Source organism: Rattus norvegicus, chromosome 10 (assembly GCF_021556685.1).
Source record: "Rattus norvegicus strain SHRSP/BbbUtx chromosome 10, alternate assembly SHRSP_T2T, whole genome shotgun sequence".
Lineage (NCBI taxonomy): Eukaryota > Metazoa > Chordata > Mammalia > Rodentia > Muridae > Rattus > Rattus norvegicus.
In genome coordinates, this window is record NC_141543.1 from 61,341,163 (window position 1) to 61,368,132 (window position 26,970).

General features: G+C 50.3%; 1 protein-coding gene and 1 non-coding gene across 6 annotated transcripts in view; both read left to right on the forward strand.

The window, feature by feature from the left end:
- Positions 1-26,442, forward strand: part of Kif1c (kinesin family member 1C) — a 29,394-nt gene extending 2,952 nt beyond the window's left edge. For 4 of the 5 annotated variants that reach the window (XM_087569295.1, XM_087569294.1, XM_087569296.1 and 1 more), the window contains 19 exon segments: positions 308-487; positions 1,089-1,154; positions 1,517-1,695; positions 1,788-1,899; positions 2,251-2,328; positions 2,472-2,537; positions 2,627-2,702; positions 3,255-3,333; positions 3,514-3,659; positions 5,233-5,399; positions 5,571-5,650; positions 5,742-5,817; positions 13,883-13,962; positions 15,341-15,435; positions 20,637-20,720; positions 21,638-21,824; positions 21,949-22,021; positions 22,683-23,297; positions 25,149-26,442. In XM_087569295.1, the coding sequence (XP_087425421.1) occupies positions 308-487; positions 1,089-1,154; positions 1,517-1,695; positions 1,788-1,899; positions 2,251-2,328; positions 2,472-2,537; positions 2,627-2,702; positions 3,255-3,333; positions 3,514-3,659; positions 5,233-5,399; positions 5,571-5,650; positions 5,742-5,817; positions 13,883-13,962; positions 15,341-15,435; positions 20,637-20,720; positions 21,638-21,824; positions 21,949-22,021; positions 22,683-23,297; positions 25,149-25,826 (3,117 nt within the window). In that variant the 3' untranslated portion in view covers positions 25,827-26,442. 5 annotated transcript variants of the gene reach the window in all.
- Positions 4,674-4,776, forward strand: LOC120095361 (U6 spliceosomal RNA). Its single transcript, XR_015632535.1, has one exon. It is a non-coding gene; the product is annotated as a U6 spliceosomal RNA (small nuclear RNA).
- Positions 26,443-26,970: the final 528 nt, after the last annotated feature.

A 26,970-nucleotide genomic window follows, 5' to 3' on the forward strand; every position in this document is an offset into this window, starting at 1 on the left:
CTTAGCCATATGAGACAGGGGGTTTGGGTCCTGAGAAGTGGGGTATTGCTGGGAAATATCCAGGAGACTGGATTGGGAGACTTCCACCTCTGGGTGGAGTGAGTACTCTTGAGTTGTGTTTAGGACCTAGGGGGGGAATAGGGTTTGTCTGAGTAATCAGGACCAGCATCTGGCGGGATCAGAACCTGGGAGGATGGTGAGGATGGTGTAGTCAGGATGAGGGCACACACCCTGGGTAATTCCAGCGGTCAGGATGTTCCGGCCATAGACACAAACTCATCCAGGGCTCTGCCCTCATTTTACCCAGGTGGAGGACCCACAGTTTGCATCTCAACAGCAGGTGTATCGAGACATAGGAGAGGAGATGCTGCTGCATGCCTTTGAAGGCTACAACGTGTGCATCTTTGCCTACGGGCAGACGGGGGCTGGCAAGTCCTACACCATGATGGGGCGGCAGGAACCGGGGCAGCAGGGCATTGTACCTCAGGTACATGCTGGGACCTAACCGGGCAGCCAGGGGAGGAACATCCTCAGTTACCACAGGGGGAGAAGGATTATGAGCCGCGACCTGGCTGTCTGGGGCTGTTTGTGACGGGAAATGTGATGGGATATAAGGCTTGGCTGCAACCTAACACCCAGGGCCCTTCTGGGAGAGAGGCTTTGCACCCACCAGGACAAGGCTCCGTGAGAAGAGCCAAGGTGTTAGCATTGCAGGAGCCCTGGCTTTGTTGCTCACCGCTGTTTTACTTTGCTTTGTACTGTTTTTAGTGTGGGCTTCTGTATTGCAGACTGTGTTAACTGTAGTTGTGAGTAACAGAGTTGTCTATAATTCTCTGTGGCTATGAACTATAGTGGCCTTGTACTAGACTACAGTCCAGGATACATGGGTTTGTATCCTAGTGGGATGAATACTAGCTTGTGACTCTAAGCATATGTGAAATTTGAGAGATTGTTTGCCTATCTATAAAATGGAACTGACCACTCCCTTGGGGCTGTGGAAAGGGTCATTTTCATTTGGGACAAGGTCTGGCCCGGGGCTGGGAGCTGCAGGTATGCCATGACCACAGCTTTTCTGTGTCCCCTGCCAGCTCTGCGAGGACCTCTTCTCTCGAGTTAATGTGAACCAGAGTGCTCAACTTTCCTACTCTGTGGAGGTAAGCCCCAGTTTTGGTGCAGGCAGGCAGCCAGGCAGGCAGGCAGGAAGCCTGGTGCCCAGGGCAAGAATGTAGGAATGTAGATTTAGACTGAGGTCTGTCTCTGGAGTCAGCTTGGGACCTCATTCTGGTACTGCTGGTGACTAACCTGACCTGTGACTTTAGGCATTGATTTCGCCTTGTAACTCCTGAGTATGTGCCTCTATGGGATGCTTATGATTAGACTCACTCCCCCGGCTGGAGAGAGACTCACTGAACCAGCATATTCATGCTTGTTATATCTGAGTTGCAGTAGAGCTTAGGGTTAGTTTCTACAGTGGCGTCACTAGCTCCCTCACTTCCTATCTGCTTTTTCCACTCAGGTGAGCTATATGGAGATCTATTGCGAACGAGTACGAGACCTCTTGAACCCCAAGAGTCGGGGCTCTCTGCGGGTCCGGGAGCACCCCATCCTGGGCCCATATGTACAAGACCTGTCTAAGTTGGCTGTGACTTCCTATGCAGACATTGCTGACCTCATGGACTGTGGAAATAAGGCAAGGTGAGGTGGCCTTACCTGGGAGTGGGAAGGAAGGGAGGCAAAATTGTGGGGTGGAGGAGCTGGAAGCCTCTGACTTTTCCTTTCAACTCCAGAACTGTGGCTGCCACCAACATGAACGAAACCAGCAGCCGCTCCCACGCTGTCTTTACTATCGTCTTTACCCAGCGCTCCCATGACCAGCTTACTGGACTGGATTCAGAAAAGGTAGTGACAGAGGTGGCTGGTGCATTCACTGCCCCACAGGTGGTGCCTCCTCGGGGCTTCCACAGTCCCCTCTACCTCCTGCCAGATAGTGTATTATAACCTGTTTGCTCGTGTGTCCTTAAAGGGTCTCAGGCAGGGCTCCAGTCCCACTGTGTCCTGTGTTGTAAGTGAATACATGAAGACATGGATGAGTGACCAGCTCCTCACTCTTGTGTCATCTGTTTTCCTGTGTCTCCTCCTGAGTTTTTCTAGCCTGTGCTAAACACCCTGATTGCTGCTGGCTATTCCACTATTCGCCTTACCATCCCCTGACCATCCCAGCCACAACCTGCGTCTTTCCCCCAACCCCAGGTCAGTAAGATCAGCTTGGTGGACCTTGCCGGGAGCGAGCGGGCCGACTCCTCAGGGGCTCGGGGCATGCGTCTGAAGGTGAGGATGGGTAGAAGCCTTAGGGGCTGTGTAGGGAGGGAGGCTGCTGATCATCCCCTAGGACCCTTGCTGGCAAAGCAGAGGGCACGTGGATCTGATTGGTAGGGGAAGGTCTCAATTCCACATTCCTTGTCCTTTCTCAGGAAGGTGCAAACATCAATAAGTCCCTGACTACTCTAGGGAAGGTGATCTCAGCCCTGGCAGATTTGGTAAGCCCTGAGGGTTGGGAAGAGAAAAGTCTCAGGAAGACAAGGCATGGACTGATTCACCCTGATACTGTCCCCTTTTTATCCTTCAGCAATCAAAGAAGCGGAAGTCGGACTTCATCCCTTACAGAGACTCTGTGCTTACCTGGCTACTCAAGGAGAATTTGGGTAAGGGACACCTTCTCCTCTTTGCTAACCCTGTCATCACCCATCTGATAGAATCTTGCCACCTTTAGACTCTATAATGTAGTCAGTGTTGTTCCACCGTTCCTCCCCCTGACTGAGGGTTTGTCCTCTAAGGAAGTTACCTATGCTGATGTCACGGCAACACACTGCTAAACCAGAGGCCTCCCTGAACTGTTTACCCCTGACCCCAAATTCTGCTGAGTTCATCTCCTTCCCTCAGGCCTCTGAGTGCTCACAGATACCTGACAGTTCCCTGACCTCACCTTTCCCTACATTTCTGGACCTCATGGAATTCTCAACTTTAGCTTGCCTCATATGTTGGCTTTTCAGACCTTTATCCTGGGGCACTCTTGCTTTATAACTCAATCTGACTTTATTTGTTTGTTTGTTAGTTTGCAAGGTATCCCAGGCTGGCCCTGACCTCTGTCCCCCGGCTCCCACCTCCCGAGTCCTGGGATTGTAGTCTTGCAGTAGCTCACCCAGTCCAGTCTGACTTTTCTTCGGCTCCAGCTCACCCATAGTTTCCTTTCGTAGGTGGGAACTCACGCACAGCAATGATTGCAGCCCTGAGTCCCGCTGACATCAATTACGAGGAGACACTCAGCACTCTCAGGTGGGGTTTCAGCTTTGGTAGCATAGCCAAGGTACCAGGAGCTCTGAGGCTGGTTAGTCATAAGCGAGGGAGAGCCTCTAGCCCTGTCACAATGTCCTGATATCTGGGAAGGAGAGAAGCAAGATAGACAGCAAGGTTCTCCTGAACCTGCCTTCCTTACTTTTACCCTTCCTTGCCCAGGTACGCAGACCGCACCAAACAGATCCGATGCAATGCTGTCATCAATGAGGACCCCAATGCCCGGCTTATCCGGGAGCTGCAGGAGGAGGTGGCCCGGTTGCGGGAACTGCTGATGGCTCAGGGGCTTTCAGCCTCTGCTCTAGGAGGTAGGGCTATGCTACACACACTCACTATCCTCTTGCTGAGAAGGCCTGCTTGCTCACCCTTTCTCTCTTTCTCTCCCTTTGCTCAGTCCTAGAACGTGTGAAGGCCCGTTCTCCATTAAACCCTGTGCGTGTTCAGTGACATGGACACATATCTGGAGAAGCCATTTATATCTTTTGAAATTCTGGAGCTGGGACAGATTTAGTTTCTCAGGGAGACTCAAGACAGGCTTCTAGAACTAATAAAATGGCAGGTACAAGGAATGTATAGCAAATCATGAATGTATGATTCACATGGAAATGTAGAAGACACTTCAGTATGTGTCTTAGAGAAATTCTTGTAAAATGACAAGTTTTTCTTTTCTTTCTTTGTTTTGGTTTTGGGCCTCACTGTATGAAGCCTTGACCCTTCTGTAGTTTAGTGGTTCTCAACCTTACTGAGGCTGCGACTCTTTAATACAGTTCCTTGTGTTGTGGTGACCCCCAGTCATAAAATTATTTCATGTCTGTAATTTTCCTTCTATTATGAATCATAATGTAAATACTTGATATACAGTATATCTGAAATGCAACTCCAAAGGGGTCACAACCCACAGGTTGAGAACCACCACTGCTGGAGTCCCTCCTATCACGGGCTGTAAAGTGCTGGAATTATAGGTTGGTTTTTTTTGTTTGTTTGTTTGTTTTTTGTTTTTTGTTTTTGTTTTTTTTTGTTTGTTTGTTTGTTTTTTTTTTTTCGGAGCTGGGGACTGAACCCAGAGCCTTGTGCTTCCTAGGCAAGTGCTCTACCACTGAGCTAAATCCCCAACCCCTATAGGTTGTTTTAAGACAAGGTCTCATGTAGTCAAGGTTACCACACACCCACTATCCTCTTGCCTCAGACTTCCAAGTGTTAGGATTATAGGCATTTGTCCCTGTGCCTGCGAACATAGCATTTCAATGAACTGTAGCGGGAATAGTCAACAAGATGGTCTTTAAATGTAGTGCTCAGCCTCACTGGTAAGCATTAATGCCCATGTGCTCACTTGGGCAGCACAGATACCAAAATTAGAACAATGCAGAGATTAGCATGGCCCCTGTGCAAGGATGACACTCAAATTCATGCAGCTTCCATATTTTAACAGGAAAACAAAACTACCAAAAAAAAAAAAAAAGGAATTAATGTCTATGTGGGAAGATACGTAATCCATGTTAACTGGATCGAGTTCACACTCTGTTCAGTGTCAGGGTCCATTGCGCCAAGGATAGAGTGCTGGGGGCACCGTGGAAAGAACGAGAAACTTTTTGGGATGAGAAGGAGATGGAGTAGATAAGTTGTCTTGCTAAAGGAAAGTGGATGGCATCTTATCCTAGGAGTAGACCGTGAAAAGCTAGGTGCACACGATGGCAGGATACCTCAGGCAAGAGCGAGGCTCTCCATCCCCGGGGCCTCAGCTGCTGTCATCGCCGACAAGGAGGGCCATCTCCCTGGTGGCAAGTTGCCCAGATGACTTCTGCAGTTCTCTGTGTCTTTCTTGGCCTTCTCATCTCCGGTCAGTTCTGTCTTAGCCTCCTCTTCTCCCTTTCTCCCTTCCAGGTCTAAAGGTGGAAGAGGGGAGTCCTGGAGGTGTTCTGCCTGCTGCATCATCTCCCCCTGCCCCAGCTTCACCCTCATCTCCTCCACATAACGGCGAGCTGGAGCCGTCATTTTCACCCAGTGCTGAGCCCCAGATTGGGCCTGAGGAGGCCATGGAGAGGCTGCAGGTGGGAAGGAAGGGAAGCTAGAACTGGCAAGGGGTGGCAGCCTGGGCACTGTTCCAACTTTCTTTCTTCAAAACCAAGGTCGAAGTGTAGAAAGGAATCTCAAGTGTACGGTGGTCTTTGTGGTAGGTATTGGTCCTGACCTTTGCTTTCTGTCTATCGTAATGCCTGCAGGAAACAGAGAAAATTATAGCTGAGCTGAATGAGACTTGGGAGGAGAAGCTCCGTAAGACAGAAGCTCTGAGGATGGAGAGGTATGAGGGGCCAGGGCGGCCAGGGCACCTTTGCAGGGTAAGATATGGCTGGCAATGATAAGGTTGACATTTGCCTTTCCCTTGCTTGCAGAGAAGCATTGCTGGCTGAGATGGGCGTGGCCGTCCGGGAGGATGGCGGTACTGTGGGTGTCTTCTCTCCAAAAAAGGTGTGTGAGGGGTTGGGCAAAGAGGCTTAGAGAGCTCTCTGGATGCCTGGAGAAGAGGGTTGGATGTGGTATGATGGAAGTCCTAACCTAATTCTCGGCTTCTATGCTTCTCACTTGTCCCTTTGTTATCTCCTTTCCATTCCTCACACCTGTCTGTGTTGTGTGGCCATCTCAGGCAGTCAGCCGGAGAGTTCAATGCTTGGTAAATGTTTGTAGCCAACTTCTGTAGGTCCATTAATGACGACAGTCCCTATCCTTTATGGACTGCAAAGCTCTGTCAAACCTAGCTTTTTACATACACGTGTGTAAGAGTCCTCTCAGACTCAGTCTCAGGATTCACTTGGAGAATGGCTTCTCAGGAGAGGAGAGGAGCTGGGAAAGCATTGGTGCATAAGCTGTCTGCTTGAAAAGTTAACTTAAAAAGCTAACTAGGGAAGATGACTGGAAAAGAGATGGAGGAGAAATGACAGGTGCGGGAGGGTTGGTCTTCAGCAGAAGCATCCCTGTGGCCTAGAGATGCAGCCGCCGCTTAGGAAGCTGCTTAGAGTGCATCTTTCTTAGGAAGGCAGTTTGCAACATGGAGCTGGAGAAAGAGACAAGACTTGGGTAGAGAGAGGTCGTTATAACGTGAGGCTAAACAATGGAAAGTGTGTTAGGCAACATGAGACGTGCTGCCAGACATCAGGTAGGTGCTCCATAGAACTCTGAGGAGGAAGGAAGCAAGACCAGTGTGGTCAGGCCCAACCGGGAACAGAATAATACTTAAGACACTTCACCAGGTGCCATAAGACTGGCTGCAGAAAGTCAGCATAGCTGCCAGGCGTGGTGGTGCATGCCTAAATCCCAGCAGGATTGGGTGGCAGAGGTTGGAGGAACTGAAGGTCAGGGGAGCCTGGGCTCCATGGTGGATTTAAAGTTATGTGAGCTTTATAATGAGATTCTGTCTCAAAAAAAATAAAGGTTGCCAGGGTGTGGTGATGCATGTCTTTAGTCCCAGCACTCTGAGCTCAAAGATAGTCTGGTCTATGTAGTGAGATTCAGAGCCATATAGGAGACCATGTCTCCTAAAAGGAGCTCTAGTTCAGTGGTAGCGTGTTGCCCATTCTCAAGGTCCTGGGTTAAATTCTCAGCAAGAAAGAGGAGAGAGGTAGAGATTTGGGGGCTGGGGGTAGGAGACTTACAGTCAGAAACAAGGCAGCGCAGCTGGGGTGTACACAGATGGTGGGATGATGCAGAAGGCAGTTTGAACAGAGCAGGAACTTCCAGTCCCACCAGGAAACCAGCCTGGCGTGTCTGGGACATAGTACAGAATAGGCTAGGATCAGGCCCTAAGTCAGACATACTGCTCTGGCTAGTCAGTTAGAGGTTCCACAAAGAGGAACCTACCTGGTTTTGGGTAGGCCGCAGAAAAGAGGCCTACTTTATTTTGTGATGTCAAGAGCATCTAGAAAATTCAGCAAGCAGGAATCACTGAGCCTTTAGTTACACATTTGTATGCACACATTACATTACTCTCTAGTTTTTGAGATTTACTTATTTTTTATGTGTTACTGATGTTTCACCTGCATCATGTCTATGTGTACACCATGAGCATTTAGTGCCTGAAGAGTTCAGAACAGGACGTTGGGACCCCCGGAACAGGAGTTACAGAAGGTTATGAATAGCCATGTGGTGCAGGGAGCAGAGCCCTGAAGAGCAGTCAGCGCTCTTAACAGCTGAGCCGTCTCTCCAGCCACACTCATTACCTCATTCTTTTTTCTTTTTTCTTTGTCTTTTTTTTTTTTTTTAATTCAGTTTACATCCTGATTGCTGTCCCCACCTCCTGGTCCCCCACCTCTTCGTCCTCCCTCCCCTTCTCTAAGATCGGGGACACCCCCCTTCTTTTTTTATTGCATTATTTGTGTGTCTGTGTATGGTATGTGCACACGCACACGCATGGGCACCATGCGTGGTGATCAGAGGACAGCTTGCAGGAGTGGATTCTCACCTTGCACTGTGTGGTTCTGGGAATTGAACTTAGATTGTCGGGCTTGGCGGCACGCATCTTCACTTGCTAAGCCATCTTGTTGCTCCCACGCTACCCCTTCAATTACAAGCTTTTTATTATTGTGTGTGGGCGCGCACAAAATGTGTGTTAGGGCATGCGCACCACCATGCTCGTGTGCAAGTGCAGGTCAGTGACGGCTTCGACGTCTGTTCTCTCCTCCCAGCTTTACGTGGTGCTCTCGTTTCATTTCTGTTGGTGTCCTAAGGCACCCTGACCACATAGGCAAGGGAAGGGTTAATCCAGACTACACTTCCGGGTTCTAGTCCTTCATTGTGTAAGTCAGGCAGGAACCCACGGTCCACACATCACATCCATAGTGAGGAGCAGAGAGGCCATAATGCCTCGCTTGGGTTGCTGCTTGCATCTGTCCGTCTTCTGTCTGTCTGCGGGTCTGCTACACAGTGAGCCAGAACTCCCTACATCAGTTAGCAGTCAGGACTGTCCCTCACAGACTCGTCCACAGGCCGGTCTGACCTGGATAACCCTCACTCACATTCTCTTCGTAGGATTCTGGGTTGTGTCAAGTTGACAGTAACCAGTACGCCTGGGTTCAGGGCATGGGACTCCAGTTGCCAGACTTGGGTGGCAAGCAGCTTTACCCACTGAGCCATCTTGCTGGCCCCGGCCTTAGTCTTTTAACAGTAGTGTTTGCATACCTTTCATTTCAAACGTTGTATTGTTTTTTGTTTTTGTTTTGTTTTTTTCATGGAGCCAGGATATTTTGCTGAATGAGGGCAGTGTCTTTAGTGAGTTTCTACTGGCGGGCATTTAATTTTTTTTTTTCACATTCTCTGATACTGTAAATGGTGCTACAATGGATAATCTTGCAAATAGGTGTTAAAAATTAGGCATGGCAGATGGTATATGCCCATAATCTCAGCACTCAGAAGGCCAAGGCAGGAGAATTGCCAGAAGTTTCAGATCAGCTGGGGTTACACAGACCTCACCCCCCCAACCTCAAAACAAAAGATTGTCACCTGTAACAGTAGACGCTTAGAAGTAGGTAGAGTAAAACAATAGCTTTTAATTTTTATTTAATAAAATTAGTTATTTTTCAAAACAAAGTTTCTCTATGTAGCCTTAGCTGTCTTAGAACTCTGTAGACCAGGCTGGCCTTGAACTCAGATCCGCCTTCCAAAGGCATATGCCACTACTGCCCAGCTTGGTTTTATTTTTTAAGGTAAGGTCTCACCATGTTGCCTTGGCTAGCCTGAAACTTCTTTTTTTTTTTTCCTTTTTTTCGGAGCTGGGGACCGAACTATCACTGAGCTAAATCCCCAACCCCAGCCTGAAACTTCTTATATAGACCAGGCTGGCTTTTTAAAGTGCCAGGGACTGAACCTATGACACGTGTGTGTGTGTGTGTGTGTGTGTGTGTGTGTGTGTGTGTGTGTGTGTGTGTGTGTGTGTGTGTGTTTGGAACCTATAACCTGTGTGTGTGTGTGTGTGTGTGTGTGTGTGTGTGTGTGTGTTTGGAACCTATAACCTGTGTGTGTGTGTATGTGTGTGTGTGTGTGTGTGTGTTTGGAGGCCAGACATTGCCTCTGTGTGTGTGTGTGTGTGTGTGTGTGTGTGTGTGTGTGTGTGTTTGGAGGCCAGACATTGCCTCTGTGTGTGTGTGTGTGTGTGTGTGTGTGTGTGTGTGTGTTTGGAGGCCAGACATTGCCTGTGTGTGTGTGTGTGTGTGTGTGTGTGTGTGTGTTTTTGGAGGCCAGACATTGCCTGTGTGTGTGTGTGTGTGTGTGTGTGTGTGTGTGTGTGTGTGTTTGGAGGCCAGACATTGTCTGTGTGTGTGTGTTTGGAGGCCAGACATTGCCTCTGTGTGTGTGTGTGTGTGTGTGTGTGTGTGTGTGTGTGTGTGTGTGTTTGGAGGCCAGACATTGCCTGTGTGTGTGTGTGTGTGTGTGTGTGTGTGTGTGTTTTTGGAGGCCAGACATTGCCTGTGTGTGTGTGTGTGTGTGTGTGTGTGTGTGTGTGTGTGTGTGTTTGGAGGCCAGACATTGTCTGTGTGTGTGTGTTTGGAGGCCAGACATTGCCTGTGTGTGTGTGTGTGTGTGTGTGTGTGTGTGTGTGTGTGTGTGTTTGGAGGCCAGACATTGCCTCTGTGTGTGTGTGTGTGTGTGTGTGTGTGTGTGTGTATGTGTGTGTGTGTGTGTTTTTGGAGGCCAGACATTGCCTGTGTGTGTGTGTGTGTTTGGAGGCCAGACATTGCCGTCTTTTTTTTTTTTTTTTTTAGTTCTTTTTTTCGGAGCTGGGGACCGAACCCAGGGCCTTGCGCTTCCTAGGCAAGCGCTCTACCACTGAGCTAAATCCCCAACCCCCAGACATTGCCGTCTTTCTCAATCTCTTCTCCACCTTATTTTTTTGAGACAAAGCCTCTGGGTAGATGTGGAGCTCACTGATTAATTAGACAGTCTGGCCAGGCGTCCCCAGAATCCATCTGTCTCTACCTCAGCAGTGCTGGCATCATGGGCACATGCTGTTGGCCCTGGTTGTCCATGGTTGTTGGAGATCTTTGTGCCTGCATGGCGAGTGGTTTACTGATTAATCCATGACCCTCCCTCTCTATCTCTTCTGATTTTATTTCCTATCTCAGAATTGCTAAGCAGTTCAGGCTGCCCTTTAAAATTTTTTTCTCTTTAGTACCTTTACTTACTTTAGGTATTTCTGAGGGCACTTAGTGCCAGTTATACTGTAACTCAGCCTTGGCTAGAAATCACTATGTAGTCCAGGCTGCCTCAAGCTCAAATTTAACAGTAGTCCTCTTCCTTGGTCTCCCAAATTCTGGGATTGCAGACATTCACTACCACACCCAGCTGTGGTTCTAAAGTTCATTTAGAGAGCGGCTCTGTGGCTCAGCAGGTAAGGGCACTTACACCACGCCTGAGGCTCTGACCTCAATCCCTGTGACCCATGAGGTAGAAGGAGAGAACTGACTCCCGAAAGCTGGCCTCTGACTTTCACATGCACACTAGGGCACTAGTGTACCCTCCCGTGGTTAAGTAATTAATTAATAAACATAGATAAATAAAAAGAAGGTCTTGATCTATTAAGCTGAAGTGCCCTCTGACGATTATATTCAGGCCAATTTATACTCCCAAGGGCAACCTGTAGGAAAGCCCATTTGTCTTCATCACTCAGTGCCCCAACCCTGGCTTTTTGTTATTGTTGGTTTAGTTTTACTTGTTGTTTTGGGGATTTTTTTTTCTTTTTTGAGGTATGGTTTCATGTAGCTCAGGCTGGCCTTGAAGTTGTTATAGCCTAGGTTGATCTTAAACTCACTGTGGAGTTAATATTGGTTTCAACTTCTGATCCTTCTGCTTGCCTCTCCCTGGTGTGACAGATATAGCCATGTGCCATCATCTCTGGCTTCCCTCATCCATTTCAATACCCTTTGTTGGTCAGACTTTATCAATGTGATGGGTGAACAGGAGTCTTGGAGTAGTTTGTACTTCCCTAGGGTGATGGGGATGAACATTTCTCAGATGTTTAAAAGACAGGAGAGCTGTTAGGTTTACTGGCAAAACGGGTTTGGTAGGGCTAGCTTTAACGCAGGGATGGAGGGGTGCAAAGTTGGGTGAAGCTGTAGTCGTCTTGGAAAGAGTAAATACCCTAAGGGAAGACTCCTCTTGCCAGAACCCCTATTATTGAGCCCAAGGACTTCCTAAATCAGTGGTTTCCAAAGCTGAGCTTCCTTCCCAAGGGCTGCTGTTGGGAGTGGGGAGCAGGACCTCCCTACATCACCCTGGCTGATTGGCCCCTTGCTTATCTGCTTGATATCCTAGACCTCTAGATAAGGTTTCGTTTGCACAGAGAGTCCTTGGGCTGAACAGAAACCGAAAAGCACTGCCCCAAGTCATGTCCCCTCTCCCAAGGGATAGGTCACTTTCTGCTGCCAGAGCCCGTCAGTGTCCGTTGTCTCAGGACAGCTCTGACACCGTGATGTAGGAGATGCAAGTGTCCCTCGAGACAGTTCTGGCAGCAGCCGCTGTGAGCTGCCTAGGGAGAAGCAGGCATGGTCCTGGGCTCACACTGCAGAGCGGACCCCAGAGAGACCTTGGGCCTCTCCTAGCTGTCTTGCCTCTATGCCCTGTGCTTTTTGGCCTCAACACTTCTGCCAGTCTTTTCCTTCCGAATCCTTTTCCTTCTGCATGTCAATGCCTTCATCGTCCCCCGTGATGCATCCTGTCTGCCTTTCCCAGAGTCCTGCGCAGCTCACGCGCCCTGGTTGCCCTTCGTTCCTCTTTGCACGTGAGTTCCTGCTGAGCAGTGGGGTCTCAGTTCGCTGGGAGCAAGCCAGTGAACATATAATCCAAGCAAGGGTGTGAGAAAGTCTGCAGTCTATGGCTACTCAAACCTTTTTATTTTTGAGACAGGGCCTTGCTATGTAGCTTCAGATGGCTTGGGACTCCTATATAAACCAGGCTGGCCTCTGGGTCAGAAATCCACCTACCTCTTTCTCTACAGTGCTGGGATTAAAGGCTTGTGTGCCCAGGCCCAGGTCATTTTCCCTGTTTGTAATGAGTGGTGTTTCCACACCAACTCTTGCTTCCCATGCTGGCTCTGATTGCCTGATAGGCCAGCCATGACTATATCTGACTCATCCCAGTCCCGCCCAGAACCACCCTGAGGTGAGTTAGAAAGCTGAAGCAGATCCTTGTATAGAATGGAGGCTTCATTGGTTGGAGGGCTTTGGAAAGCTTCACAGACGGGGCATTTGAGACAGACCCAGAGGGACATGAAGTGAATAATTTTGACAGTGCTGGTGGAGATGGTATATAGGCTGTGCTGGGCGTGGGAACATGGTGGGGCTAGCAGCTCCCTCTGCAGCCAGAGATTCCCCAGACCTGCTTCTGGAGTGCTGAGCTGGGGAAAAGACCCTCAAAGGGCTTGGACATGTGGGCTGGGGCTCTCATAGGGAGGAGGCCCAGGAAAACCAGACTGTAGAGCGGAGCTCTAGCCAGATGGGAGTGTCCATCGAGGTCTCTGGCCATCAAGTGGTGTGTGCAGGAGGCTGGGAACCCAAGACTCATGCAGGTCTGAAGAGGGATAGTCCAGGGACATGGGCCCAGGCAGCAACCATAGGGAAAGGCCTTTTACTGGGGTGACAGTATGTGGCCTAAAAGAGTATGGAGGGAACAAGTTCAGTGTGTTACCCAGAGGTGCATACTTGGAGAGGGTGAGGGTGACATGAGAAAGACAGGGGATGATGTACTGTGTAGGCAGGGAGTGGGTTACGTGCTCACCGCAGAGCAGCCTAATGACCGGCCAGATGTGTGTGAGGCCGTGGGCAGGAAGAGCTGCAGGAGCACGTGACCCTGGCCTTGGGTGAAGTGGCTCAGGGAAGGGAAGGAGTCTGCTGCAAGAATGTTTTTTTTTGTTTTGTTTGTTTATTAGGCAGAGCCATGCTACCTAACCCAGGCTGTCCTTGAACTTGCAACCCTATTGCCTCTGCCTGAATTATAGATACACATCAAGCTCAATTTCTGTTTGATTTTAAAATGGAGGGTGACATTTTTACGTTATTAAAAGGAATCCATGCTTATAGAAATTCAAGGCGTAATGTAAGGTGGGGTGTACCCATCTCCTGACCCTGCCTTGCTCTTCCTTCCCTGAAGTTATAGGCAGATTTGTGGGAAGAAGCAATGGGGCCGGGAGATAGAAGGAACACAAAGAGAACAATGTCGGTGCCGGTGGAATCCAAGGCTTCTAGCCAGGGAGTCTGCGTGGCTGAGGCAGGACAGACAGGCTCCGGGACAGCTACCGGGACGTGGGGGGCAGGGCTGGGGGTGGCTTTTTAGGCCTGGTTGTGAGTGAAGATCCTTTCTGAGAGTTGGGAAACCAAGGTGCTTGGGGAAGGCTGAGGGTGGAGCTCCCCAGCGGTAAGAGCAGAATGAGCAGTGGGCAGTACCAAAACCAGAGAGATGCCCACTGCTCCCCTCTCCCGCCTCACCTGTGGCCATTCTTGCTGATGATCATGACCCTTTAGCTCTGACACCGCTGCGTCTTTACCTACAGACTCCCCACCTGGTAAATCTGAATGAGGACCCCTTGATGTCTGAATGCCTTCTCTACCACATCAAAGATGGCGTCACCAGGTAAACACTTTAGTACCCTTCAGGGTGGTGAGTGACTGCAGGCAGACTGACACACTGACCATTGTGGCTCTCTCTTTGGTGGCCACCGCAGATTCTCTAGGTCTCTGGACGACAGCCTCTCTGATGGCTTTCAGCCCTTTTTCTTTCCAAAGGTTTTATGTTTATTTATGTGCCTGTGTCTGCATCAGGGGATGCCGAATGCGTGCAGGTGCCCACCTAGGCCAAAGGAGGCACTGGATTCCTGAAGCTGGAGTTATGGCTGCCTGACCTGGGTACTGGCAACCAAATTCAGATCTCCTTAAGAGCAGTACATGTGGCTGTGTGACTGGACATGGTGGTGCACATCTTTAATTCCAGCATTTGAGAGGCAGAGGCAGTTGTATTTACAGAATGAGTCCAGGATGGCCAGGGCTATTGCAGAGAAACTCTGTGTCCAAAAGAAAAAAAAAAGGCAGTACAAGTACTTGCTCTATGCTTCTCTTAACCAAGGAGCCTTCTCTCCAACCCTGCACCGCCCTCCCACTTTGAGGCAGGAGCTTACCATGTAGTCCAGACTAGCCTCAAATTCAAAATTCTCTAGCCTCAGCCTCCCAGATATTGAGGCTGAGATAGGCGAGATGGGTGTATAATGTATAATATGTGTGCCTAACTCCTTTCCGATCTTGAGAAACTGCCGAGGCCCCCAGATCAGTGACCAGTGTTCAGTTTGGTGAAGGGCTGGTACTTCTTGGCACCTTGGTGGGGGGTGGCTCCTGGGGCAGAAGAACTAGTGGGAAATGGACTGCTGCTCTCTTAGCCTCTAACATTGCTTGGTAGCCCTTGCTGAGCCCCTGGGGAAGGCAAAAGGAAACCTTGCCTGGCCCCATGTTGTTGAGACTCAGCGCTCACACTAGGCTCCAGGGTTGAGCCAGGTGGCTGAAATAGCTGCTGCTAAGAAAACCTCCTGTAGGTAAAGGCATAAGCCTGCCCACCCACACCAACCAGGCTGCCCACCCACACCAGGCTGCCCACACACACCAACCAGGCTGCCCACCCACACCAGGCTGCCCACACACACCAACCAGGCTGCCCACCCACACCAGGTCGCCCACACACACCAGGCCGCCCACACACACCAGGCTGCTCTTTCCCCTTTGCTGTATAATGGGCAGAAGTGGGACTTGGCCTTAAGGATCAGGGATGCCTCTGCTCAAACCCCAGCTTCAGTATTGTTTAGCTCTCCAATCTTGGCGTCCCCTCCCTGGACCCCAGCGTTCTTGTCTGTGAAATGAGATTAACATTTGACTCGAAGAGCTGGATGAGCTGGCACTCCTGGTACTCGGGAGGCAGTTGACAAATATTGAACATGCTTAGAAAATGTCGGCCATTGCTCCCGCAGGGTTGGCCAGGTAGATGTGGACATCAAGTTGACTGGCCAGTTCATCCGGGAGCAGCACTGCCTCTTCCGCAGCATCCCTCAGCCTGATGGAGAAGGTAATGGCCAGGAGGGAGAGTGGAACAGCTATGATGGAGGGGGTGCTGTGTGTTCCACCCAGAGCGAGCCATACAGAGGAAGGGTGCATCCTCTCCCTCTGCAGCTCTAAGCTCATGGGTAAGCAGTGTGGGCGTGGGGCTCTATGCGTGGCTGTGGACAGCTGGGGTCTTGAGACACGAAGTAGCACGTTGCTGTACCTTGAATTGGATTGGGTAATGAGGAAATAGAAATACTGCCTTCCTTCATTCTTCTTACCCCTTAGCACTGTGGTCATTATGTTTGGAACCCATATTTGTTTCAATGGGATATCTGAATTTGTCTCTGGGAAATGGATGGATACGGCTAAGGTGACAAAGATTTCTGAGAGCTAGGTGACCTAGGTGTCTCTGTGGTTCCAAAGCTGTGGGGACCTTTAGCCGTTAATATACTGGTGAAGCTTTTAAGAACCCCAGGTTCTAGTCAGGCGTGTTGGTGCACACCTTTAATCTCAGCACTTGGGAAGCAGAAACAGAAGAATCTCTGTGAGTTCGAAGCCAGCCTGGTCTACACAGTAAGTTCCAAGACAGTCAGGGCTACACAGAAAAATCCTGTATTGAAAAACCAAACAAACAAAAGAATCCCCGGTTCTGAAAGTGACAGCCTATTGGACATATCAAAACATTGCACAGTTTAGAGCGTTTGTTTTATGCTGTTGGGGATTGAACCTGGGGCTTCAGCCATGTGCCTGCTGGAGAAGCACTTTTTTTTTTTCTTTTTTTTTCGGAGCTGGGGACCGAACCCAGGGCCTTGCACTTGGTAGGCAAGCGCTCTACCACTGAGCTAAATCCCCAGCCCTTGGAGAAGCACTCTTAACGCTGAGCCCTGTGCACCACCACTGAATCTTCCCCCCCAACACATGTTCTGTTTGCTTTGTGTTCTCTCTGTGTAGGTCAAACTGACCTCACACTCTTAGTCCTATTGCCCCAGCCTCTCAAAGACTGGGAATACAGACAATACCTGGCTTTCAGCACTTTTTATGTGTATGTGTCTGTGTGGGTATTCATGTATGATGAGTTCATATCGAGGTCAAAGAGTGACGTCGGTTGTCCACGGTGATTGTTTCCCAGATTGGTTTTCGGAGACAGTCTTTCTGTGAACCTAAAAGCCTGAAGATACAACAAGACTGAGTGGCCAGGGAGCTTCAAAGAGCCACCGTCTCCACTTACCCCAGCCCTCTGGTGACATTGTGCATTACCACAGTCCGCTCTTACTAGGGATGCAAAGCTCAGGTCCACATGCTGGTGCAGCAGGCCCTAAGAATTAGCCAGGAATGTGCACTTGGAGGCAGAGGCAGGAGGCTCCTTGAGCCCGGGAATTGGGTACCAGCCTAGGCAGTGTGCAGAGACCATTAAGTTAAGACATTCAGTTTCAGTTTGGTTCATGGTCAGAAGATTGGTGCAGTCAGTCAGTCTGGTTCAGGTCCCCATGGTGAACAAGTGCTTCCTTTTTAAGGGCTGGAAGCTGTTGAATCACTTCAGAACAGCGAACTATTGCCAGATCCCTGTTCTGTGGTTACCTCAGGCCATACATAGGCTTGGGAAGGGAAATAGTAGAGTATGTGAGGCCTTGTAGAGCAAGCCCACATTCCAGGAATCCATAGTGTGTCAGAGGAGGTGACACACACAGCATGTGGCTGTGACGCCTGCGGGACAAGCCCACGTTCCAGAGTGCATACATAGGAGGTGTCAGAGGAGGTGACACATGTTTTGTGTGTAAGACTATGACATGTGTCACAATAAAAAATAGTCAATGTGTCTGTGCTCCAAAGGGTAGTCTGTAAGGTTTAGTCCATCTGGGCTATTGTTCTAACAACAGACTTAAGACTTACCAGAGACAGGTGGAGAAGATGAAGGCATTGGGGACATACAGAAATTATAGACTGACCATCTACTTTTCTCTTTGAATTGTCTCAGCTCACAGGACAGAGCTGAGGCATCCAGGTTAGGTAATCTGCTGTGGTAAACAGCAGAGCTGGATCTCAACAGATTGACAGTTGCAGGGGCTGTGCCCTTGGCTGCTGGATTCCTGAGGGTTCGAGAACCGGGAAATGAGAGCTGGGAATGTGACTGCTGTGGTAGAATCCTCTTGTAGCTTGTATGAAGATGGGAGTTTGCACTTCAACACTGCACACAGCCGACACTTGTGCTAGCATGTGTCTGTGATCTCAGCTCCCCAGGGAAGGAAGTGGAGGTGTGCGGGGAACAGAGAACCAGGAGTTCAAGGCCATCCTCCCTGTCTCAAGAAAGGGTAGTAAAGTCTCCTCTGACTGGTCTGGAGCAGTCACCTTACCTGGTCCTGTTTTCTTTCTGTAACACCACACCTGCTCCATTCTTTAGATAATCTTTAGATAATCTTTAGATAATCTGCTTTTAAAAATTGTTAGAATTCCCAGGCAGTGGTGGCATACACATTTAGTCCCAGGACTCAGGAGGCAGAGGCAGGCTGATCTCTGTGAGTTCAGGCCAGCTAAGACTACAGAGTGAATTCCAAGACAGCCAGGGCTACACAGAGAAACCCGAAAAACAAACAAAAGTTACAATCATCCTGTTGAAATATATTCTTATTTATTGTCTGCGCATGCGTGTGGAGGTCAGAGGACAACTTTCAGGGATCAGTTCTCTCCTTTCACCATAAGAATTGGGAGGATTGAACTCCTATCAGGCACGGCAACAAATGCTTGTACCCTAAGTCATCTTCACTGGCCTTAAATTATCCTAGTCTGCATCCACCTTACCAGCCAGGTATGGGTCTGTGAGAGCAGGGATTGGTGGTTTTGACCTGGCATAGGTAGGAACATAATGAATGTGTATTGGGGCATGGTGGGAAATAAATGAAGGCAAGATAGACTGCTCCCCACCCACCAGCCTATTGCTGCTCTCAGTCATGCAGTGATGCCCTAAGTCACCCATCAAACCTCAGCTGGGAATCTCCCCCCGCCTCCATGGGAACCGCGCCTGTCCTCTGTAAGCTGGGGTTATTTTTGCTGCCATGGTCCTCCCTCTGCATCACTAGTAGGCCAAGTACCTGTCTGTCTCTCTGTCTGGTGCTGGAGTCCGTGCTACTTTCCCTGTTTTTCTATTACTTGTAGTGTAAATATAAACAAATAAAAACAAACAAACAAAATGGGGCTGAGAGCCAGGCTTGGTGCCTTTAATCCCAGCACTTGGGCAGGTGGAGCTCTGTGAGTTTGAAGCCAGTCTGGTCTACAGAATGAGCTCCACAATAGCCAGAGCTACATAGTAGACCCTATTTAAAAGATACAAAAGTTGCTGTGAAATGAAATCTGATGTCCTCTTCTGGTGTGTCTGAAGACAGCTACAGTGTACTCATAATAAACAAACAAACAAACAAACAAATAATCTTTTTTTTCTTTTTAAGATTTATTCATTTATTATATATAAGTACACTGTAGCTATCTTCAGACACACCAGAAGAGGGCATCGGATCTCTTTACAGATGGTTTTGAGCCACCATGTGGTTGCTGGGATTTGAACTCAGGACCTCGGGAAGAGCAATCGGTGCTCTTCACCGCTGAGCCATCTCTCCAGCCCCCAAATAATCTTTTAAAAAACAAGTTAGGGGGCTGGGGATTTAGCTCAGTGGTAGAGCGCTTACCTAGGAAGCGCAAGGCCCTGGGTTCGGTCCCCAGCTCCGAAAAAAAGAACCAAAAAAAAAAAAAAAAAAAGTTAGGCTGAGGATATAGCTCAGTGGTAGATCCTTAAGTTTAATCTTTTGTCTACCTGTCTGCCTGCTTGTCTGTCTGTCTGTCTGTCTTTCTCTCTCTCTCTCTCTGTTTCTCTCTCTCTCTCTCACATACACACACACACACACAGAGAGAGTAAATAAATAGGAGAAGTCTAGACATGGCGGCACACAGCTTTAATCACAGCATTTGGAAGGCAGAGGCAGGCAGATCTCTGAGTTTGAGGCTAGCCTGGACTACATAGTAAGAGTTCCAGGACTACACAATGAGACCCTGACTCAACAAATAAAGGAATAGTTTGCATAATATATTATATTTTCAACTACTCTATGAATAAATTCCAAAGCCTAGATTGTTGAGTATCCCTGGCTCAGTAGTCATAAATTCTGGGCCTTTGGAACTGGGTCCTGCAGTGACAATAAGAAACCACTTAAGGGGCTGGAGAGATGGCTCAGTGGTTAAGAGCACTGACTGCTCTTTCAGAGGTCCTGAGTTCAATTCCCAGCAACCACATGGTGGCTCACAACCATCTGTAAAGAGATCTGATGCCCTCTTCTGGTATATCTGAAGACAGCTACAGTGTACTTATATATAATAAATGAATAAATCTTTTAAAAAAAGAAAGAAAGAAAGAAAGAAACCACTTAAGGGAGGTTGGGGATTTAGCTCAGTGGTAGAGTGCTTGCCTAATAAGTGCAAGGCCCTGGGTTCGGTCCCCAGCTCCGGAAAAAAAACAAAGAAACCACTTAAAGGGGCTGCTTTGTGTGTCTTTGTGCTCCTGCAAGCAGCAGGCTCAGCGATAGACAGGTGCTTGGGTTGGGATTTTTTTCTTTGTTTTCTGAGGTAGGTTCTTAGCCGTGAATTGAGACTGAGCTCAAACTCACTATGTAGTTCAGGCTGGCTAACCTCAAATGTGCAGCAATCTTTCTGCCCCAGCCTCCAAACAATGGGCATTCAGATATGTGGCACCCTGTCCAGCTAGAGTTGGGCTGACTTTATTTATCCTATGTTGGCTGTTACTCCAGAAGATTAACCAGATGGCAGCCATTTGCAAGATGTAGTAGACAGAGTTCCCACCAGAGGCACGCAGATCTGGATGGGATAATGTTAAGGAGACAAGTGGGAATGGATACCTGGAAGGCAACAGTGTGGGGCTCTGTCTGGTCGACTCTAGCCTCTGAGAATGATAACTGCTAGGCCGTGGTTAGGGAATGTGGTGGTGGGTCCGTAGGAGCTGCTACAGAGGCTTCTGGGAGTCACAGTAGGTCTCTAACCCTCCTTCTGCTCTTCTTTTCCTGTGCTGCCTGCCACCAGAGGGGCTGTGGCACCCCTGCAGGTACTGGGGTGGACCTGGTGGTGCATGTGTGCTTTGGGGGTGAGACAAGGTGGGAGTCTAACCACAGTGCATTGTTCTGAGAGTCTGATCTTTCCCTGTTCTTCCTTTATCCCTCCACTCAGTGATGGTCACATTGGAACCTTGTGAAGGAGCTGAGACATATGTCAATGGGAAGCTTGTGACGGAGCCGCTGGTGCTGAAGTCAGGTAGAAGACGTGTCGCAGAGGCTGGGGACATAGCTCAGAGGTAGAGCGCTTGCCTAGCATGCGCAAGGCCCTGCATTCAATTCCCAGTACCATAGACGCACACAAAAGATGTGTTACAGAGTACAGGTCTGGGACATGGCCTTCCTAGGAAGTTCAAGGACAGGGCTTTCTGGCCTTCTAGGATGAGACCTAGGGATAGATCAGAAAGAGCAGAAAGAGGGGACAGAAAGGAGCTGGGAGAAAAGATTAAGGTGTGAAGTCTTGGTTTCTCTTGCTTCCCTGGGGACATGGGAAGAGGATGCCTTTTCCAGCAGCTCACGTGAGTGACTAGGTGCTCCCTGGGGTCCACACCTGAGTGAGCAGGTGCTCCTGGGGTCCACACCTGAGTGACTAGGTGCTCCTGGGGTCCACACCTGAGTGAGCAGGTGCTCCTGGGGTCCACACCTGAGTGACTAGGTGCTCCTGGGGTCCACACCTGAGTGACTAGGTGCTCCTGGGGTCCACACCTGAGTGACTAGGTGCTCCCTGGGGTCCACACCTGAGTGAGCAGGTGCTCCTGGGGTCCACACCTGAGTGACTAGGTGCTCCCTGGGGTCCACACCTGAGTGACTAGGTGCTCCTGGGGTCCACACCTGAGTGAGCAGGTGCTCCTGGGGTCTACACCTGAGTGAGCAGGTGCTCCTGGGGTCCACACCTGAGTGAGCAGGTGCTCCTGGGGTCCACACCTGAGTGAGCAGGTGCTCCTGGGGTCCACACCTGAGTGAGCAGGTGCTCCTGGGGTCAGCGAGAGGTGCATTGACTCTGTTTCAGTTTTGAGGTGTAGGGTGGCAGGTCCCCTGGAATCAAGGGTAAGATCTGTACTTGGGCCAGGGTATGGCTTTGCTGCTGTGGGTAAGCAAATCTCTTCCTGTTTCCAGGCAACAGGATTGTAATGGGCAAGAACCATGTGTTCCGCTTCAATCACCCGGAGCAAGCACGGCTGGAACGAGAGCGAGGGGTCCCCCCACCCCCAGGACCTCCCTCTGAGCCTGTGGACTGGAACTTTGCTCAGAAGGAGCTGCTGGAGCAGCAAGGCATAGACATCAAGCTAGAGATGGAGAAGAGGTGCGAGGGGTCCCCCATGGGTCTCTCCGACCTCTGGGACCCTAGCATTCTCCTGTTGGTAATGCCCACTGAGGTAGCTCCAGGGACTCTCACAGCTTTTCCATCCCTCTCTCTCTGATCCCAGGCTACAAGACTTGGAGAATCAGTACCGGAAAGAAAAGGAAGAGGCTGACCTTTTGCTGGAGCAGCAGCGGCTGGTGAGGGGCAAGAGGGAGTCCAACAGAGCCTGGAGATGGGCAAGTGGGCAGACTAACAGTGAGGGTGGCATCTAGCAGGAAAAGCTAGGAGAGAAAGGTGAAGTAGAAGAAACCATTGCCATGTACAGGGAACTAGCACTCTGCCCAGTTGATGACACTCCCTGGACTGCGGTGGTCCTGGCCCCTTGAGATCACTTCCAAGTACCATCATTCATGTAAGATTGTGCCTTTAATGGACTTTCGAGTCTTTAACCTCATCCTAAGAGTAATACATAGTCATTTGCTGCATAATGACAGTACTGTCAATGACAGACCATGTATACAGGGGTGGTCCCACGAGATGCTATCACCTAATAATGTGTAACTGCCTGACTTATTTCAATGCAGTCTGCAGTGCCCACACAGTGATGGAATCATTTTAGGACACACCTCTCAGAACACATCTCTGTAGTTACGTGGCTTATGACATATTCTCTCAAAACCCCAGACTCAATTAACTGCTAGCTCGCCAGCTGCTGTTGTAAGTGCTTAATCATCAGACTTGGCTTTGCTGTCCAGACCAGTCCATGAGAGGCGGAACAGGTCCTGGGTCCAGGTGTACTGAGTGGTCCCCTGTGTCTGGTCTCTGAGGTAGCCCTAGTTCTCTTCTCTCTGGCCCTAGTATGCAGATTCTGACAGTGGGGAAGACTCTGACAAGCGCTCTTGTGAAGAAAGCTGGCGGCTGATTTCCTCCTTGCGGGAGCAGCTGCCCCCTAACACAGTCCAGACCATCGTCAAGCGCTGTGGCCTGCCCAGCAGTGGGAAGCGCAGGGCCCCTCGAAGAGTTTACCAGATCCCTCAGCGACGGCGGCTCCAGGGCAAAGACCCCCGGTGGGCCACCATGGCTGACCTGAAGATGCAAGCAGTGAAGGAGATCTGCTATGAGGTGGCCCTGGCCGACTTCCGTCACGGACGGGCAGAGATTGAAGCTCTGGCTGCTCTCAAGATGAGGGAGCTGTGCCGGACCTACGGCAAGCCTGAGGGTCCTGGAGACGCCTGGAGAGCTGTGGCCAGGGATGTCTGGGATACTGTGGGTGAAGAAGAAGGATGTGGAGGTGGTGGAGGTGGTGGTGAGGAAGGAGCCCGTGGGGCAGAGGTAGAAGACCTCCGGGCTCATATTGACAAGCTGACAGGAATTCTGCAGGAAGTGAAGCTGCAAAACAGCAGCAAGGACCGGGAGCTGCAGGCCCTGCGGGACCGGATGCTCCGCATGGAGAGGGTTATCCCGTTGACCCAGGTAGGAAGCCTGCTGGCTATGTCTTCCCTCCTCGCCTTCAGCTCTTGCCTGCCTGTCCGGCAGCTTCCCCCTCACATCCCAGCTTCCTCCTCTGTCTTTTGGAAAGGCTTACTGAGGTTCAGCAGGCACTGTTTCTGTCTGTTGAGAGTGTGAGTCACATGCTTCACAGTCTCCAGTATCCACTGCTGGGCAGGCCACAGCGCTTGATACTGAAGGTAGATTGTCTATGGACTGGCGAGATGACTCAGCTATTTAGCTGTTCTTTCAAAGGACCCAAATTCAGTTTCTAGCACCCAGTTAGTTGCTTGGAACTCAAGTGCCCTCTTGTGGCCTGCATGGTACATGAACACACATGCAGTCAAATGAGAAATAACAGATTCTACAGGCTTCAGCTGGTAACTGCTTGCCACCAGAACATGAGTATGTGAGTTCGAGTCCCAGAACCCATGTTGGGTACAGTGGTGCACCTTTATAATCCTAGTACCTACCGTAGGCAAGAGGGATGGAGACAGGCTGATCCCTAAGGTTGTCGGCTGTCTGACTAGTCTACTCCGTGAGTTCTAGGGCAGTAAGGGACCCTGTGTCAAATAAGGTAGACACACCTGAGGAGGACACCCGAGATTGTCTTCTGCCCTACACACACACCCTTGGGCCCATGCACATGCACACATATGAATAAAATATCTGCACAAAGCCACAGTGGCGATTGTGAACTAGTTGGTTATTATAGCACATGACTATAATCCCAGCACTTGAGAGGCAGACACAGGAAGGTCAGTAGTTCAAGACCAGTGTGAGGTAGGTCTCAAAAAAAAGTAGAGCTACTGACATCCACCAAGCCCAGCATACCAAGTGTGTCTCTGGAGATCTGTGTCTAATGGACTCCAAGGTGCTCTGAAGTACATTTGAGAACCACTAACGGAGGGCCGCACACAGTGGTTACTTAAAGCCTGTTCTATGTGTACACATAACTGGCCTCTGATTACTCTGCACAGATAGAATGGGATACTCTCCTTTTCCTTCCTTTGCATGGATTCACTCAAGTGCCCAGTAATGTGCCAACCCCTGGGGTTGTTGCAAGCATCTTCTCTGTTGCAGCCGCCCTCTAAGGGACACCACAGACGGTTATAGTTAAGACTTGAGGTTACCAAAGGCTTCTTCTCCAGGGGGCCTTCTGGTCCTGTCCCCTCACCTACCCCACTCCAGCCTCTCCAGCTTGCTGGGCATGCTCACATCTCAAGGCCTTGGGCCTGTTGGTCTGTTTGCCTCCCTGGTTCTCCCCCAGCAGTCATTCTGCTGGCTTCTCACTTCCTCCAGGCCTTGACAGAAGTACCGACCTCTTGGTGAATTCATGGAACCACCCTTAGCTGGCTTCCTGCCCTTCCTTACTCTGTTCTGTGCCTGAAGTGGAGCGCACTTAGTTGGTTTTTTTTTGTTTGTTTGTTTTTTGTTTTTTTGTTTTTTTTCTATCTTTTTCTGATCTGGGGACCAAACCCAGGGCCTTGCACTTGCTAGGCAAATGCTCTACCACTGAGCTAAATCCCCAACCCCGCGCACTTAGTTCTTAACAGCACTCGGTGGCGGATGCTGTTATTGCTGACATCACTATACACATGGGGCTGCTGAGGAAGAGAGAAGTAACAAGCAGTGATGGACCACACAGCTAAGGGGTGGCAGACAGGATTGAGTTCATACCGTTTAGTGGGTAGGCCCATGCTAGCGTCGTTATTTCCAAACCATACTCAACATGCTGTCAGTCACTCTGGGCTCTTCTAATGAACTCCTTGAATCACATGCACTCAGTACTCGGCTCGCCCCACCCCACATCTCTTTTCTCCTATTCTCTCCCAGGATCTTGAGGATGATAATGAAGAATCTGGTTTGGTCACCTGGGCCCCACCCGAAGGGTCAGAGGCAGTAGAGGAGGCAGTGTCCAATGACCACTCACCAGCTGTCCGGCCCTCCTCACCACCCCAGTCCAGCTGGGAGCGTGTGTCAAGACTGATGGAAGAGGACCCTGCCTTCCGTCGCGGTCGCCTTCGCTGGCTCAAGCAGGAGCAGCTGCGGCTGCAGGGACTGCAGGGCTCCGGGGGCCGGGGTGGGGGACTACGCAGGCCCCCAGCTCGCTTTGTACCCCCGCATGATTGCAAGCTGCGCTTCCCCTTCAAGAGCAACCCTCAGCACAGGGAGTCCTGGCCAGGAATGGGGAGTGGTGAGGCCCCAGGTCCCCAACCCCCTGAAGAGGTCACTGCACCCCCTCCTCCCCCTAACCGCAGACCTCCAAGTCCCCGAAGGCCCCACCGTCCTCGCAGGAATTCCCTAGATGGAGGGAGCCGATCTCGGGGAGGGGGTTCTACACAGCCAGAACCCCAGCACTTACGGCCCCAGAAGCACAACTCTTATCCCCAACAGCCCCAACCTTACCCAGCCCAGCGGCCAGGGCCCCGCTACCCACCATACACTACCCCTCCACGAATGCGAAGGCAGCGCTCAGCCCCTGACCTCAAAGAGAGTGGGGCGGCTGTGTGAGTCCCACGCTGGGCAGACAGGGCCTAGTGGGGCCCTTGCTAGGAGAAAGGTGCCCGCTGCTTCCCCAAGAAGCCCGTGGCAGGGAGACCAGAAAGCAGAGAGCAAGAGAGAGGGAAGGTCCGAGTAGGTGGTAGAAGATGCTGAGAGAGAGCTGGAGGCTGAGGGAAGGAAGAGGGCGCGGAGTTGCCAGGAGCAAACCAAAGTCAGGGAAGAACCATAGGAAGTTGTCTTGGGGCTACCCGTTTCAGGGGGGAGTCCCACAAACGCTGCTATGGGTGGGTGGGTGGGCTGGGGTCTGCATAGCCAGTGTTTGACTTTCTTTTTGAGTGGATGCAACGGGGAGAGAACCAAGAGTGAGGTGGGTTCTCCTCCCCGGCTCTTGTCCGTCCGTCTGTCCGTCTGTCTGTGGTGGAGTTCTGTTTCCAGGGTGGTGTGGTGGGATCCTAAGTCATTCCCTTCCCCTTCCAGGCCTCCTGCTATATTTAGGGGACCTGTCTGGTTTGGCTGGAGTCCCGCAAGAATGTGGGACCTCTTAATAAAGGATAGCAAACAGCTTGTGGCTGGCTGGGTTTTAGTAGAGGTTCAGGTTGTGCGAGTAAAGTGTATCATTGTTTTACTAAGCGTGTCATCTCACGTCATTTCTGCACGTGTGTCCACTCAGCACTCGAAGCCGGCAAATGCTGCCATCCAGTTACCTTGAGTTGAAAACCTCCTGTTCCTCTCTTCAGGGTACACAGCCTGTTCTTTCATTTCTGTTTGCTCTGGGTCTCTGCCCAGGTCCTGTACCCTCAGTGACCTTACAAAGGAGGGAGGGCTGTGTGGGGCAATGGGGTCTTTAAGCCTGTCAGCGCCTAGGTGGAGGATTTGGGGTTCTACCTCATTGACTTAGCTCCTTGTTTGAAAGGTGTCTGGGCGGTGAGTGTTGATCAGGCTTCTGCACCTGTTGTGTTTTCATTTTACCTGTGTTACTTGCCCGTTCAAAAGGCCACATCCACCCTTCTGAGTGCCATTTCAAGACTCATTTTCTAAGCCGGGCATTGCGATGAACACTTTGAATCCTCACAGAAATAGGCAGATCTCTTGAGTCAGAGGCCAGTCTCATCTACAGAGTTAGTTCCAGGGTAGCCAGGACTACACAGAGAAA